At 34.5% G+C, this 18,496-nt stretch overlaps 1 protein-coding gene across 3 annotated transcripts in view; it reads right to left on the bottom strand.

Annotated features, from left to right (window-relative positions):
- TBC1D32 (TBC1 domain family member 32) overlaps positions 1-18,496 on the bottom strand; it is a 230,443-nt gene that overhangs the window by 171,689 nt on the left and 40,258 nt on the right. For all 3 annotated transcript variants that reach the window (XM_044249741.1, XM_044249731.1, XM_044249751.1), the window contains exons 14-16: positions 16,109-16,201; positions 13,806-13,948; positions 10,094-10,221 (exon numbers count right to left, since the gene is read on the bottom strand). In XM_044249741.1, coding sequence (XP_044105676.1) covers positions 10,094-10,221; positions 13,806-13,948; positions 16,109-16,201 — 364 coding nt within the window. The remainder of the gene's footprint in view (positions 1-10,093; positions 10,222-13,805; positions 13,949-16,108; positions 16,202-18,496) is intronic.

The raw sequence follows: 18,496 nt of genomic DNA, 5'->3' as shown, positions 1-18,496 counted from the left end.
CTGAGATAAGTGCCTGCATTTCACCTAATACATAGAAAAAAAACAGAGCCAAGCCAAATTAGGAAACAGAAGAAACAAACAAACAAAAAAAAAAAACTTCAGAAAATGATATGGACATAAGTACCTGATTAAAAAAATTCAAATTAATGGTCATAGAAATGATCACTGAAATCAGAAGAATGGATAAACACAGAACCTCAATAAAGAGACAGAACACATAACAAAGTACCAAGCAAAAGTCAAAGACCCAAAAAACACAAAAACTGGACTGGAAAATATACTAGAGGTGTTGAACAGAACACTGGACAAAACAGAAAATAGATCAGAAAGCTGAAAGACAAAGCGATGAAATACACCAGGATATAGTAAGAAAAAAAAATTAAATAAAGATAACCTAAGGGATCATGGGACAACATCAAATAGAATAAAATTCAAATTCACATTATAAGGGTCCTAGAAGGAAAAGAGAAAAAGGTGCAGAAAACTTATTGTTAGAAATAATGACTGAAAACATCCCCAATCTAGGAAAGAAAATAGGCATCAAGGTCTAGGAAACCCAGAGTTCCAAACAAGATGAACCCAAAGAGAGATACACCAAGACACATAATTAAAATGTTAAAAGTTTCAAAGTTAAAGAGAGAATCTTAAAAGCAGCAAGAATAAAACAAATTGTTATTTGTTTTATAAATGAACAAGGGAAACCCTATAAGGATATCGTAGATTTCTCAACAGAAACTTGGCATGCTATAAGTGACATAGCATACCCAAATTCCTGAAAGGAAAAAACTTCCAAACAAGAATACTCTACTGGGCAAGGTTATCATTCAGAATTGAAGATAAAGGATTTCCAAACAGGCAAAACTAAAGGAGCTCATCACTACTAAACTAGCCTTGCAAGAAACCTTAAAGGGACTTTTTAAAGCTGGGGGGAAAATGGCACTAATTGCAAAATATATGAAAGTAAAAATCTCACTAGGAAAGGTATAGCTAAAGTTAGAATTGTTACTTCTAAAGCTACTAAAAAGGCAAAACACAAAAGTAGTGAAATTAATTACAATTACAATAATTAGTTACAGGATACATAAAATAACAAGTTGTAAAAAGTTGAATCAAGGGGCGCGTGAGTGGCTCAGTTAAGCATATGGCTCTTGATTTCAGTTCAGGTCTTGATCTCAGGGTCGTGAGTTCAAGTGCCACACTGGGCTCCATGCTGGACGTGGAACCTACTCAAAAAAAAAAGAAAAGAAAGAAAGAAAAAATAGAGGGATATGTGCTTAAAAAAAAGTTGACATCAAAAACATAAAATATGGTAGAGAAGTAAAAATGTAGAGTTTTGGAATATGTTCAAATTTAAGTTTCTATCAATTTAAAATAGATAACTATATACATAGGATGATACATGTGAACCTTACAATAACCACAAAGTCTGCAATAAATGACAGGGGGGTATTACATAATGATAAAGGGGTCAGTCTAGCACAAAGATATAACATAAATATATGAACCCAACATAAAAGCACCAAAGCATATAAAGCAAATATTAAGAGATCGAAGAAGAGAAACTGATAGTAATACAATAATAGTAGGGGATTTTAACATCACAGTTATTACAGATCATCTAGACAGAAAAGCAGTAAAGAAATAATTGGATTAAATAATACATTTAACCAGATGTACTTAACAGCTCTATACATGCATATATGTATACATATATATGTATATAAACACACATGTGCACACTCATACAACATTCTATCCAAAATTCAGAATACACCTTCTTCTCAAGTGTACATGGAGCATCCTCCAAGACAGATAACACGTTGGGCCACAAAGCAAGTGTCAATGAATAAGAGTTAAATAATATCAAGCATCTTTTCCAACCCTAAAGGTATGAAACTAGAAATCAATTACAAAAGGGAATTGGAAAAACTATAAATTATGTGGAGATTAACATGTCACCAAAATACTATGTCACAGAAGAAATTAAAGATGGAAAAATACCTAGAGACAAATGAAAACAGAAATACAACATACCAAAATCTGGGATACAATAAATGTAGTTCTAAGAAGAAATTCATAGCAATACTCGACTCTCTCAAGAAATAGGAACTATCAAACAATTTCACTTTATACCTAAAGGAACTAGGGGGGAAAAAATAAAGGCCAAAGTTAGAAGAAAGTAATAAAGATCAGATCAAAAATAAATCAAGACTAAAAAAATGATAGAAAATATGAACGAAGTTAAGAGTTGGTTCTTTGATATGGAGCACTTTTTCATGTGTCTGTTGGCCATCTGGATGTCTTCTTTGCAGATGAATGGATAAAGAAGATGTGGTATATATACACAATGGAATACTATGCAGCCATCAAAAGAAACGAAATCTTGCCATTTGCGACAACATGGATGGAACTAGAGTGTATCATGCTTAGTGAAATAAGTCAAGCGGAGAAAGACAACTATCATATGATCTCCCTGATATGAGGAAGTGGTGATGCAACATGGGGGCTTAAGTGGGTAGGAGAAGAATCCATGAAACAAGATGGGATAGGGAGGGAGACAAACCATAAGTGACTCTTAATCTCACGAAACAAACTGTGGGTTGCTGGGGGGAGGGGGGTTGGGAGAAGGGGGGTAGGGTTATGGACATTGGGGAGGGTATGTGCTTTTGGGTAAATTAGAAGGGGAGGCGAACCATGAGAGACTATGGACTCTGAAAAACAATCTGAGGGGTTTGAAGTGGCGGGGGGGTGGGAGGTTGGGGTACCAGGTGGTGGGTATTTTAGAGGGCACGGCTTGCATGGAGCACTGGGTGTGGTGAAAAAATAATGAATACTGTTTTTCTGAAAATAAATAAATTGGAAAAAAATTGTTAAAAAAAAAAAGAATCTACAGTGAGAAAAAAAAAAGAGTTGGTTCTTTGAAAAGATAAATAAAATTGAAAAGCTATTAAATAAACTCAACAAGAGAAATAGAGCTCAAATAGTCAGAAATAAAGTAATACAATGGGATCATAAGTGACTACTACAAACAATTATAAACCAACATATTGGACAATGTAGGAAAAAAAATGGATAAACTCCTAGAAACAATCTCCCAAGTCTGAATCATGAAATAGAAAAAATAAACAGACTGATTTCTAAAACTGAACTAGTATCAAAAACCTCCCAAACAAACCTCCAAAACCAGAAGGCTTTTCAGTGATGAATTCTACCAAACATTCAAAGATTTAATACATATTCTTTCTAAAGTCCTCCAAAAAGATGCAGAGAAAGGAAAGCTTCCAAATTCATTTTATGAGCCATCACTACCCTGACACCAAAACCAGACAAAGACCCCACAAAAAGAAAATTACAGGCCAGGGGCGCCTGGGTGGCTCAGTGGGCTAAAGCATCTGCCTTTAGCTCAGGGTCCTGGGATCGAGCCCTGCATTGGCTGTCTGCTCAGTGGGGAGCCTGCTTCCCTCTCTCTCTCTGCCTGCCACTCTGCCTACTTGTGATCTCTCTCTCTGTCAAATAAATAAATAAAACCTTGAAAGAAAGAAAGAAAGAAAGAAAGGGAAAATAAATTACAGGCCAATATCCCTAATACATAGATGCAAAAACTCTCAGTATCAGCAAATCAAATTCAATAATACAAGTATCATACATCATGATCAAGTGAGATTCATTCCAGGAATGCAAAGATGGTTCAACATCCACAAATCAACATGATATACTATATTAAAAAAATGAAGGATAAAAATCATATATTATCTCAATAGATGCAGTAAAAGCACCTGATAAAATTCAACATCATCTGTTATAAAAACTATCAATTAAGCAGGTGAAGAGAGACCACACCTCAACATAATAAAGGCCATATACGACAAACCCACAGCAAATATCATACTCAACAGAGAAAGCTGAGTAGGATGTCCACTCTCATCATTTATATTCAACATAATATTGGAAGTCTCAGCCACAGCAATTAGACAAGAAATAGAAATAAAAGATATCCAAATCATAAAAGTATTAAAACTATCACTGTCCACAGGCCCCATGATACTACATACTAAAAACTCTAAAGACCACCAAAAAAACTGTTAGAATAAATAAATTCATTAAATCCTCAGAATAGAGAATATGCAAAAATACTGTGTACCTCTATACACTAATAATGAACAAGAAAAATCAAAAAGGTAATAAGTCACATTAAAAAAAAAACCCTAGAAATAAATTTAACCAGAGTAAAGACATGTATACTGAAAACTTCAAAACACTGATAAAACATATTGAAGATACAAATAAATGGCAAGATATTCTGTGCTCATAAACTGGAAAATTATTAAAAAGTTAATATGACATACAGTAAAGAGTCAAGGCAACTCCTATCAAAATTCCAGTGGCACTTTTCCACAGAACAAATAGATTCCATAGAACAAATAGCAAATAGTTTAGAACAAATAATTTCCATAGAACAAATAGCAATATATAAAGGTTGTTACCAGGATAAAAGCTATCCATCAGACCAAGACAGCACCAGTTTTTGTTTGTTTGTTTGTTTGTTTTTTGGTAAGATTTTATTTGAGAGAGAGAGAGAGTACACACAAGCAGGGCACAGGACAGGGCACAGGACAGGGAGGGACAAGCAGACTCCCTGCTGAGCACTGAGCCTGATGCAGGGCTGGATCCCAGGATCCTGAGATCATGACCTGAGCCAAAATCAGACACATAATGACTGAGCCATCCAGGCACTCCCAGCACCAGTCTTAAATAAAGTCAGAAAGCTTTAAAAACATTTTTTAATAAAATTAAAATCAATAGAATTTGTCCAGTACTTGAATATACAAAGGATTTAATAGGAAAGACCATTTAATAGGAAAGATTTAACAAAGAAATAGAAGTAAATTTTAAAAAATATGCTAAAGAAAATTATTAATTCCAGAGAAAATAAGAAGTTGTGGGAAAAAAAAGTAATCACACAGCTGGGCTGTGAAGATTACAGGTAGATACAGTATGACCCTAATGAAGGTTACTGTTCAACTGTATTGCACTACTGATGGGCAGCAAGGAGTTGGGAGGAGGGACCCAGCTGTGTTTCTGTAGGTGGCTGGGAGGAATAGGGAGAAAGAAAACAATGGATTATCCCTTAAATTAAAACAAGTATTAGAAGTATATTAACTAATGATCATCTAAAGCAGCCAAAAGTAGTTGCATTGGAGAACAAAGAAGGAACTACTGTTTTTGATACTAAGCCTTATATGTTTACTGTGTGCATAAAACACTTCAGGTCAATGAAAAAAATAAAACAAACAGAGAAATGGTATGGAAAGAAACCTTGCTATCATAAAATGAAAGCAGCCAAAACCATATCTCCATAACACCAATGAGATGCTCAAACTCAACTAGAGTCAGGTCAGATGTGGCTAAGAACACCCATCTGGTATCCATCCAGACAGGTAGTCAAAGGACTGAAGTCAGCATTCTGGACCAGAGGGGCCCCTCCCTCACTGGGCCATAGGCTCTAGCTATCAGGCCCTTACTCCCTAGGCAGGAAAACCCTGTCCATTTGACAAGTTTGGAAGAAAGTACCAAAGCAAGGCCAAGAACCCTCAGAAATTAAAAGTGGTTGTCAAGAACAGCTTCTTTATACAAAACAAAGATTAAGAGGGAAAAGTTAAGGTATGGTCACTCTTGGAAATTCAACATCCCCTTCACAGATGCATACAGTAAAGAGAAAGCAGAAAGAGAAAGCAGAAGCAGAAAAATGATCAAACACATAACAGAAGAAAAAAAACCCTGTGCCAAAGGATGCAAGTCTTCAGCATAAAACTGTCTAGCTATCTCAATGTGGTTTTAATTTGAATCTCCCTGAGGGCTAGTGATGATGAACATTTTTTCATGTGTCTGATAGCCATTTGTATGTCTTCATTGGAGAAGTGTCTGTTCATATCTTCTGCCCATTTTTTTATATGATTGTCTGTTTTGTGTGCGTTGAGTTTGAAAAGTTCTTTATATATCCTGGATATCAACCTTTAGTCTGTACTGTCATTTGCAAATATCTTCTCCCATTCTGTGGGTTGCCTCTTTGTTTTGTTGACTGTTTCCTTTGCTGTGCAGAAGCTTTTGATCTTGATGAAATCCCAAAAGTTCATTTTTGCTTTTGTTTCCTTTGCCTCTGGAGACATATCTTGAAAGAAGTTGTTGTGGCTGATATCCAAGAGGTTACTGCCTATGTTCTCCTCTAGGATTCTGATGGATTGATATACCACCTTACACCAGTTAGAATGGCCAAAATTAGCAAGACAGGAAACAACATGTGTTGGAGAGGATGTGGAGAAAGGGGAACCCCCTTAACTCTTGGTGGGAATGCAAGTTGGTGCAGCCTCTTTGGAGAACAGTGTGGAGATTCCTCAAGAAATTAAAAATAGAGATTCCCTATGACCCTGCCATTGCACTCCTGGGTATTTACCCCAAAGATACAGATGTAGTGAAAAGAAGGGCCATCTGTACCCCAAAGTTTATAGCAGCAATAGCCACGTTCGCCAAACTGTGGAAAGAACCAAGATGCCCTTCAATGGGCGAATGGATAAGGAAGATGTGGTCCATATACACTATGGAGTATTATGCCTCCATCAGAAAGGATGAATACCCAACTTTTGTAGCAACATGGACGGCACTGGAAGAGATTATGCTGAGTGAAAGCAGAGAGAGTCAATTATCATATGGTTTCACTTATTTATGGAGCATAACAAATAGTATGGAGGACAAGGGGAGATGGAGAGGAGAAGGGAGTTGGGGTAAATTGGAAGGGGAGGTGAATCATGAGAGACTATGGTCTCTGAAAAACAATTTGAGGGTTTTGAAGGGTTGGAGGGTGGGAGGTTGGGGGAACCAGGTGGTGGGTATTAGAGAGGGCACGGATTGCATGGAGCACTGGGTGTGGTTCATAAACAGTGAATACTGTTACACTGAAAAGAAATAAAAAATTTAAAAATAAAAAAACTGTCTAGCTAATTCCTAAGTAAAAGTTCCTAGAATAAATTACACTCTCAGGAAACATCAGGTTCTAGAAACTTTTAGAGGAAAAAATGCAGTCTCTACCCAGTCAAGTTACCAACCAAGTAGAAAAATAGATTTCTCCTGCCTAAGACAGGTAGGAATTCAGAAAGCTTCCCTTCTATAAAACTTGTCAGGTATTTGAAGAAAACATGCACAGCACAAACTCCCTTCATGTGTGCACACTAAAAGCTAATCCTTAGTGCCTCACATATGATAATTTGTTTAAAATTTCAACATCCCTATGAGGCAGGTGATGATTATCTCTAATTCACAGATGAAAAAAACCTCAGTCACAGAGAAGTGTGGTGACTGAGTAATAAAGCTGGGATGTGAACGCAAGAGGTTTAGAACCAGGACTCATGTGCCTAACCCTCATTCCATGCTCTCTCTCAACCTAATTACTATTACTGCCTTCTTCCTTCCCAAATTCACTGCCAGTACATGTTACTTTTGCAGGCAGAAAGATAATTTTTAAGTGAATTAAGTCTATAGTAAATACAATAAACAGTCACTCCCATTATACTAAATTAAAATTAAAACAAAGCCCCCCCTACAGCTACTGGGAGGATTAAATGGTGACCCATGTAAAGACTTTAGTCCTGTGTGATTATTTTAAGACAAAATGTACCAGATGTAAACAGACTAAAACACACATATGATGGGGTTGGGGGAGGAAACAAAAGGCAGATAAAGAGTGGCATAAAGAAAGGAAAGAGCAAGTGCAACAAATAAAAAACAATCACAAACATAGTAGATATTAATCCAACCTTATCAATAATCACTATCAACAATCTAATTACATCAATTAAAAGATTATCAGAGTAGCCTGCTTCCCTCTCTCTCTCTCTGCCTGCCTCTCTGCCTACTTGTGATTTCTCTCTGTCAAATAAATAAATAAAATCTTTTAAAAAAAAAAAAGATTATCAGAGTAGATTAAAAAACAGGACCTAATTATGTTACTTACAGAAGCCTACTTTAAACATAAGAACAAAGATTAAAATGAATGGGAAAAAATACATCACACTGACAATCAAAAGAAAGCTGGAGTAGCTATATTAACTTCACACACATTTCACAGGAAGGAAAACTATCACAGCAGGGCTTTATATAATAAAGGGATAATTTTTCCAAAAAGACAATCCAACCAACAGGATCAAAATACACAAACCAAAAACTGAGAGAACTGCAAGGAGAAATAGATAAATCCACTTATATATTTGAAGATCAACACAATGTAACTAATTGACAGATTCAGCATGATAAAGCTGAACTGAACACCATTAACCAACTAAATATGACTGACATCTATAGAATACTTCATCCAACAACAGCAGAATATACATTTTTCTCAAGTTCACACAAAACATTCACCAAGAATGACCACATTCAGAGCCATAAGACACCTTAAATTAAAAAGAATGCTCTCTCAGACTCATAAATATAGAGGTCAAAGAAGTCTTTAGAGAAGTTTAAAAATATTTTGAAGTGAAAATGAAAATACAACTTATCAAAAATTGTAAAATGAAGCAAAAGCAGTGCTTAGAGGAAAATTTATAGCACTAAATGTACATGCTAAGATAGATCTAAAAATCAATAATCAAGTCTTCCACCACAGGAGATTAGGAAAAAAACTAAAACCCAAGGAAGAAAAAAATAAAAATTAATACAGAAATCAATGAAGTTCAAAACAAAACCAAAATCAACAGAGGAAAAAAAAGTTGGTCTTTTTAAAATATCAATAAAATTGATAAGCCTCTGGCTAAATTAAAAATAAAACAAATTACTAATATCAGAAGAGAAAGAGGGGCCACCAATATTGATCACATGGACATTAAAAGGGTAATAAAGGAATATTATAAAAAAATCTATAACTACAAATTTAATGAAGAAAAGTGGATCGATTATTTGAAAGATGCAATCTGCCAAAACTCACATAAGAAATAAACAATCTGAATAAGCACATATCTAACATAAAAACTGAATCAATTAATAATCTTTCAAAACAGAAAATACCAGGTCCAAATAGGTTCACTAGTGAAGTCTATAAGACATTTAAGGAATAAATTATACCAATTCTCCACAATCTCTTCCAGAAAACAGAAAGCATTCTTTCTGTTTCTGATTCATTATGAGGGTAGCATTAGAATAGATCAAGAACAAACAATAATATTAGAAAAAATACAGTTTGATATCTCTCATGAGCATAGACACAAAAATCCTCAACAAAGATTAGCAAATCAAATCTAACAATATATAATTTTATACCACAACAAAATGGGATTTATTTTAAGCATGCAAAGCTGAGTTCATTATTCAAAGATTAATATAATCCATCACAATCAAGACTTTTAAAAAAAATACTTTTTGTGGCATTATTTATGGAGGCAAAATCCTAGATACAATTTGATATTAATAGGGTAAAAGTTTGAAAATATTATGGTAAGGCCATATCAAAGTACTATGGAACTATTAAAAACAGTGTTTCATTTTGTACTCATCTGGGAAGATGCTTATGGTTACATATAAGAAGACTGAATATTGTATATGATGTTATTTTTATGAAAAGGAAACAAAAATTCTGTGATTATGAATATATGTTTGATAGATCATTGTAAGTTCAGAGAAAGTCTAAAACCATAACCAAAATGTTACCATTGGTAACTAACCAGGAGATAGAATTAAGCGAGGGTAGAGAAGGAAGATGGAGAAGTTAGCCGTTCCTTTGTGTACCTTTGTGAGGTTTGACTTGAATCAGTCATGGGTGGCTTTAGAAGTCTGAAAGAGTTCAAGCAGCAAAAACTTCCCATCTAGAGTGAACCCTCCTATTCCTACGTTGAAGTTGCTCACATCAAGACCTATTCTGCCTGCATATTCCATAATCCTGGTTACTACTTCAATCTGTGATCACTGTTAGTGGCTGATCAGGAACCTAACTATCTAGAATAGTTATCCTGATTTTCATTATTAACATATTGTATGACATTTTGGAAACTTTGAATCAGATTGAGAAAATATGCTAAAAATTCCAAAAACTTAAAACATAGACATATACCTTTTTTCTTCAGAGGAATTCATATTTTCTCCATAAAGTAGTAAGGTAAGTCCTTCTTCTACAGATGCAATTCTTGCCAAAATATCAGCTATATGAATTAAAGCTGTTTCAGAGCAATTTGGAGCACCCTATACATTAAAAAAATAACAAATCATATAATTTTATGGCAGGCTAACAATCCACAGACTAAAATTTAAGTGTGGTAGTATAGTCTAATGAAGTTACATTACCACAACAAAAAGAAAGTTAATGATTGGCTATGAAGTATGTCTGATTAAATGTGTCATATTCACTTACCAGGACAGCTGATGAGGCAACTACATATAGACTTTTTATCCAAACCAATTATTATTTATTGAGACAGTTGAGAGAACTGCTGTTCTCATAACAGTTTTATATATAATTCTGTTTGACAAATGCAGTAGCACCTCTAAACCCACTTTGCCCTTTACTTCCCACTCACTGGTTCCTGAATATCTACCTTAATTTTATTATACATGGTTTGTAACACACTGTCATCATTTCTAGGGAACACCATTCCTTCATACAATTGGTTGGGTTATGAGTTATAGGTCTGAGGAAGGACATCCAATTCCATGGGCTGGCCCATAACCAATGATGTCATCTAATGGGGGATAAACCAAACATATTTCTTTATTTTAAGTGAAAATATAAAAATATCTTTGCTATCTAGCAAATTAGTATAAGGCAAATAATAAAAACTAGAGTCATCCACAGATTGCTGGAGCCCATCTAGAAGCCTAAATCTACTAAAAGTTCCTGTTCTTTCTGGGGCCAATTAATACACATATTCTCTATAAGAAATCTGAGTACTTATACTTTGCAACCAATACAGCCTAATCAATTCAGTGGGTTAGAACAATTAATGAGTCAGGCTTGTGCATCTGAATATTTCCTTATTATATTAGGCATTATTATATAGTCTATTATTTTCACATTAAATACCTTTCTTAAAAAAAAAAAAAAAACTTTTGCCTGGAATACTTTCCTTCTCTCATGTATTCACTTTTTTAAAAACCTTTCTATTCCTCATCTAGTATTTTAATAGTCTGCCTTTCCTATTAGAATTGGTTCTTTCAGAGAAAAGTATAAGTCTTAATCTCTTCTTTATTTCATGGGAATATAGAGAAATAAATGCCTAACTTGCCGAGGAAGAACCAGGACAAATTTTCGGAGAAAAAAAATAAATTATACTCTGAATTTTTCACTTAGACCAAGACTTCCCAGGGTGAGGGTAAAGTATGTAAAAATAAAGAAATATTATAATCTTATCAAGAAATCCAAATGATCTGTTATAACTGAAATACATGGGAAAAATAGGTAGGATACAATATGAAAGTTAATAAATTTCAGACTTTTTAACTATACATTTATCTAGCGAACAACAAGCAAGTAAGCATTGTGATGGCTTTAGTGATAATACAGAGGACAGGCCAGAGAGGTGAAATACTGGAAAAAATAAGAAAATTATTTCAATATTCCAAGCAAGGGATTATCAGAGTTTAAACAAAATAAGCAGCAGTAGGGATTAAAAGACATACATGGATTTTAGAGCTACATAAAAGAACAAGTCTACAGAGCTTAATTATAAATGGAATGAAGAAAACGAGGAAGAAGTCTAGATATGAGAGCTTGAAGAAGTGGAGAAGAGAAAAAAAAAAGGAAAGAAAAAAGAGAAAATGAAAAGAAAAAGAAAAACCTGACAAACCAAAAACTATTGTTTTGAAAGCTGAGTTTGATTTGCTCAGGAAGTAATTAAAAAAGTGTTTAGCAGGCATCTAAAAACAAATCTGGAGCTGAAGAAATCTAAATTTAGAAGTTAACTATACATCTAATCTTCGGAACTGGAGGAAATCATCTAGGAAAAACTCCCTTCTGAAAGAAAAGAGTGAACTAGGTCGTGACTCACTGAAGACAGCAGGGACCTGGAAGGGGGAGCTCTCATAGGTGACAGAGAAAGAATGGTTAGAAAGCGAGGGTGAAAAATACATAGGAATTTAGGAAAGCCATATAAACAATTTTAGAAGTTGTCTATTGTGTTAATAATCAGGTAGATAATAGTCTGAAAAGTGGTCACTAGTTACAGGTGTAGGAAGTTACAAGCAACAGCAATCAAAGCAGCATAAATACTGTGCTGGAGATAATATCAAAATGCAGTGTTTTGAAACATGACAGAATAGAGGGAACCAGGACAACAACGGCAGTCTTCCATAATTAAAAGCTTATCATTAAAAAGATCGGATATTAGGTGGTAGCCAGAGATTGCGTCGAATGATCAAGAGCTTCTCTCATCCTATGAGACAGATTCAGGCATATTTACAGATAAAGGAAAGAAGCTACAAGAAGATAAAAGATGCAAGCAAAGACAAACAATGGCATGGAAACAAAATCCAAGAGCACATTTCTCAACTCTGGCATAAGGTTCATATTTCATGTTACTATTGACATTATGGCATTCTATTATATTAAACTGTATTAGGAATTCTGTTGGTTCTTCGCTACTTATCTTCCCAAGGCTAACCATAAAAACAAAATTACAGACCCTTAATTTCCTAGAATTCCATACTTTGTAGCACGTTCACATAAATGCTTAATGTTTTCTGAATGAACAAAGAATAATGACTACATGATGGGGTGAACAGTTGCCCAGCCTATAGACGGGCGGGCTTAGGAGATGAAAACAGTAAAAACAATACAAAACACAGACATGGAAAGGCAAAATCTTTAGCCTATTAAGACTTAAGTCATTCCCCCTGAAGCTTAAGTCATAGAAATGGACAGATAGCCATGCTACTAGCGGTATCAACTCTGCCACCTGTTAAATGTCTGACCTTGATCAATCCACTTCTTTCAGCATCAATTGTAAGGATTATATTATATAATTAAAGGAACAGGCCAATGTAAAAAATTAATTAAAAAAAAAAATCAAATAAATAAATAAATAAATAAAAGAACAGACCATACAAACTGTAAAGAGATATAAACATCCTATTCTGGTGGAGGGTTTAGGGGGTAGGAAAGGAATAAATGAAACAAGATGGGATTGGGAGAGAGACAAACCATAAAAGACTGTTAATCTCACAAAACAAACTGAGGGTTGCTGGGGTCAGGGGAGGGTGGTTGGGTTATGGACTTTGGGGAAGGTATGTACTATGGTGAGTGCTGTGAAGTATGTAAACCTGGCGATTCACAGACCTGTACCCCTGGGGCTAAAAATATACTATATGTTAATAAAAAATTTAAAAAAATAAAAAAATAAAAAATCCCATTCTGAACATACGTATTCTTTTTTCTAAAAAACTAGTTCTTCACATAAAACAGAGCTTACTTCAGAAAAATAATGTAAAGGCTATAAAATTGCTATTAAAACAAAGAATAAAACTCACAAGATTTATTAGATTTGCAAGACAACTACCTTAATAACTTCTCCAATCCTTATAATCATATCTAAGCCTGACTAGAAAAAAGAATTATGGTATATATATTTCCCCCCACATTGTCAATAACAAATAAATCAACTAACTACATAAACTAATATTAAACAGTAAATAAAAATCTATGTCAGCATAAAATACATTCATACATGGAAAGATGTTATAATAAATATTTCAAATACATTGAATTCAGAAATAAAGTCCCTTTGAATATTCCCTAATACCCAATTAAGAGACTCTCTTTAGTAAATACCAACCTTAGTTCCTTTCATTAAATTATGAATAGGCTGAAGAAGTGCCTCAATCACAGTGTTATTATATAAGCATTCCATTGCACATTCTTTTTGATCACACAGTATCCGAAGAACTTCAGTCACCATACTTGCAGGAGAGTAATTATCTGATAAACAAGTATTTTTAGAAATAAAAATTTTAAACATTAAGAACTTAATACATCTTATTTATAAGTAGCCATTGCTGTTCTAAAAAGATCCAACAACAAAAAATAAACAAAAAGAGCAACAAGGTTAAATAGTTAAAAAAAAAAAAAATCACACAACTCAATGCCCAAAGGATGAGGTATTGTCAAATTATTACTTGAAACCTAAGGGAAGATCAATTAAGCTCAATATATCCTCAAGTTAATTTTTAAAAAGTAAACGACAAAATCTGAATGCTGAGAAACAACAGATCATTCACTGTTTCACATTAAGTCACTGATTAACAGTGAAGATGTGATTTGAAGCAGATTTACAACTTTTGTCCTCCCAGCAAACACTTACTTGTATTTGCTTTTTCTTTTTCTTAGAATAAATATTTGGGGCACCTAGGGGGCTTAGTCTATAGGCATCTGACTCATGATTTCTGCTCAGGTCATGATCTCGGGGTTGTGAGACAGACCTTGCGACAGGCTCCATGCTCAGTGGTGAGTCTGCTTGAGATTTTCTCTCTCTCCTTCTGCCCCTCCCCCACAAATGTACTCTTTCTCAAATAAATACATAAATATTTTTAAAAAAATGTATTCAAGTGTCCAGCCTAGTAGAAAATCAAAGCAAACCAAAAGGATGGCTAAAAAGGCAGAAGAGGTGAAACCTCCTTTTCTAATACACCACTATTGGTTATCACCATAAAACTCATGAAATGAATGAGCATTGTAAAGACTTTCTTTTAAAATATATACAGGAAAACACAAATACAAATACATGTAACACAGGGAACAGTTACTAAAACAAGTAATGTTTTTGGTTTTACAAACCAATATATTTTCAGGTTATTTAACCCAATCTACACACAAAATAGTACTTTACAAGTCAGTAAGGAACCAAAAGTTAGCAGCTCAAGGTTGTAAGCTATAATAGTAAAAGTAACATTAAAATTCATAATTTAGGTTATAATATTCTATAGTCCATGCACACTAAGACTTCAAGTCAATACTTGACAAAAAGAAAATGGAGAAGAAATGTTAAGTGATGTTTTTCCAACCAGTTCCAGACCCTGTTTACAATGAGAGATACTACTGCTGAGCATATGGCCATTCATTCGTTCATTCATTCATTCTTTTATCTACTTTTGAGTGCCTAGTATGTGACAGACACTGTGCTAAGCACTATAAACAGAATTAACTAACACACACCAAAAAAATTAAAGAACAGTCCACTGACAGATAATTACACAGAGGAACATTTTTAACAAAGGAAGCACAGTATGTTATAGGAGCATATCTCAGGAAGACCTAAGCTACAGGTTTGTACATGGAAATGCTGTAAAGGCAGAAAGAAGTTTGAGGGCCATTGTTAAAACTAATAAGCTGTTATCACTGCATAAAAAATCATACCGGTTGATAGATGCATATAGCATTAATATATATGGCCCAAACTAATTTTTTTCTTTGATTCACTTGGATTCTTCTCAGAATTTTGCCAGCTTTCCTATGGTAACATGCAGGTTTAGAACACTATGAGTCTATAGATTATGGGAGCATTTTGTTATTATATTGTTTTACTTTGTAAACTTTCACTGATACTCAAAGGAAAAAGTATAAGTTATCTTTTAAATGTTAATATTTTAAACCTCTTTATCCAGTCAGCAGTTAAAGACTTAAAGTTATTACACTGATCATGATTTGTTTTTGTTTTTGCTTTATTCTGTAATAAGAGAAGATCTGAAGTTTTAGATGTGAGCTAAAACAAGCAGACTGATCAAAACATCAGGCAAGTATAAAGCACAGAAAACACAAGAAAGAACACAGTAGTACCTATCAATCAAACCTATCTTAACAGCATTTCTTAAGAACATCTTGACCTTAAGAGCAACATTTAAATTCTCAGCAAAACTGATTCTACATAAAAAGGTAGTAAATTAGGAACAACTTAAAACATCAATAAACAAAATTAAATTTCATGGATTACTTCCAGGACCAATGTAATTTGTTATGAGTAGTACTGCATCTTAGGAAACCTCTTTACCCAACTAGGTCAGTCACCCAAAATGTCTAGACAATGGACTATTAAGTATTTTTAGATGTTTTCTATTACACTATTTAAAATAGAAGCAGAATTACCTAAATGTGCAGCTGATGTCATCTTTGGACAACTTGGTGAGTAATAGATAAGTTGGGTGAACAGAACCAGAAGATCTGTAAGGGATACTAAATCTTTGAAAAGGAAAAAAGAAAAAGATTATTTTCTAGTATATATTTACAACTTAGAACTGAGCTTCCCATCCTCCTGAGTTTTTGGAGACTATGGTACAATTAGGGAGAAGGGAGCTGGAACCCAAGACAGAAGACTCCAGGAAAACAAATTAGACATGGGGAGTTAAAGGTTGGCAGGAACAATAATGCAGTAAGTGCTACATACACATGCAGCTTCACCACCTATGGTGGACCCATCACTTCATATAAACCTATGACAGGAAGATCTAGGAATCTCATCAGGACCATGAGTTTTTTAGAAACGATAAAATTCAGCTTCATACACTGTTCCAGCCAGCTTATCTATATAGAACTATAGAACAGGAATCAAACTTTCCCTAGGAAATATTTTAGGCTCAATACCCAAACTGTTTCTGTTACAAATACTCAATTATGATGCTGTAAAGGAGCCACAGTTCACTTGCAAATGAACAAGTACTGCGGTCTTCCAATAAGACTTTACACACACCAAATTTTAATTTTATTCCACATGTGACAAAACAGTCTTGTAATTTTTTTCAATAATGAACTCACTTGCCATACAAAACAGTACCAGATTTTGCCCATGGGTTGTAATTTACCAATCCCTCCTGAAGAATCTTTTCATTACGATTCCAGTGAAAATACAGGTGAAGCTTAGAGGTAAATGTTGACTTCCGCTAATACAGTAGAACAAAGCTCTCAAAACAGAGTTTCGAGATGATCTGTGACATCTGTCAGGCCAAAAGGTTGATACTAAAAGTCAACATAAACTGCTAAATTACAGATGATAGACATATAAACTTCAGTTCAATACTTGCAATAACATCACAAGTATTTATTAATCTATTTCTGAAAAGTTCAACAATATCTATAAAATGGAAGCTCTTTTCTGGGAAGTCCATTCTCTAAGTGCTCATTATGACTAGAATTACATCACCACAGGATATGTAAGTACATAAAACGGTTCTTTTTTTTTTCTCTTTTTCTTTTTTTTTTTTTTTTTTTTTTTTTAGCTCACAACCAGCATTAATGAGGAGAAAACCTTAAGTAAAACAACTAGAACACAGTACAAAAGTGTTCAAAATGAAGATACTCCATAACAGGATTGGCAAACTACAGCAATTATGGCCTAATTACCTAAGGCTCACAAGCTAAAAATGTTTTGTTTTACACTTTTAAAGGTGTGTAAAATGTATCAAGTGTCCCCCAAACCATACCCAAATTCAGTGATTCACTAGGAGGATTCAACCTAGAGTTGTACTCACAGCTATGATACATCACAACAAAAGATACAAAGCAAAAGCATATGAGATAAGGTCCAGTTGCAAGCATCCAAGGGTCCTCTCCCAGCTGAGTCACACAAAATACAAAATACACTTAATTCTTCCAGCAACAAGCTGTGCCAACATATCTAAAATGCTGGTTACCAAGAAGCTTCTTAGAGACTCAGTACTCAAGCTTTTTACTGGAGGCAGATGACATAAGCACCATCTGCCTAGCACATACCAGGATTCCAGACTCCCAGGAGAAAATCAAGTATTCAGTATAGTATACACTACGTGTATAAAAAATTTAGGTAGGCACAGTGAACCACTCTTATAAGTTCTGGGAAGAGAGAGAAACCCAAGTTCCCAGATGCCAGCTAGTGAAACCTTGCAAGCAGGCCTTCCTAAGGATAGCAGTCTCAGACCTGCTGTGGTAACTCTTTTACACACATGAGCACATGAATACACAAAAACACGGGATATGTAACAGAGACAGTATGTGGCCCACAAAACCAAAAATACTATTGACACATTAAAGAAAAAGTTTGCTGGCTGCTAGATCAGCTATTCCTGGTATAGCCTTAAAGTTTTAAGGGAGGCAAAAAAGTAACAGTGTGTGCTCAAGTTTGATGGGGAAAACTTTAAAAATAAGAGTTAGGGGCACCTGGGTGGCTCAGTCATTGAGCCTCTGCCTTCTGCTCTTGGGCATGATTCCAGAGTCCTGGGATCAAGCCCGGCATTGGGCTCCCTACTCAGCAGGAAGCCTGCTTCTCCCTCCCCCACTCTCCCTACGTGTGTTCACTCTCTCGCTGTGTCTCTCTGTGTCAAATAAATAAAATAAATAAAATCTAAAAAAAAAAATAAGAGTTAGGGTAACATAGCAATATATTAAGTGGTACAGGGCTTTGAAGTTTATAATAGTATTCTCAGTTTATAACAGTATTTATCTTTGATCATCACAAAACTGTGTGATCTCAGTATCACCAATATTATTCTATTTTTGTAGATT

The sequence above is a fragment of the Neovison vison genome, chromosome 1 (genome assembly GCF_020171115.1).
Source record: "Neovison vison isolate M4711 chromosome 1, ASM_NN_V1, whole genome shotgun sequence".
In the NCBI taxonomy this organism is placed as follows: domain Eukaryota; kingdom Metazoa; phylum Chordata; class Mammalia; order Carnivora; family Mustelidae; genus Neogale; species Neogale vison.
Note: the sequence above shows the minus strand (reverse complement) of the source record. Positions and strands in the feature narration are given on the sequence as shown.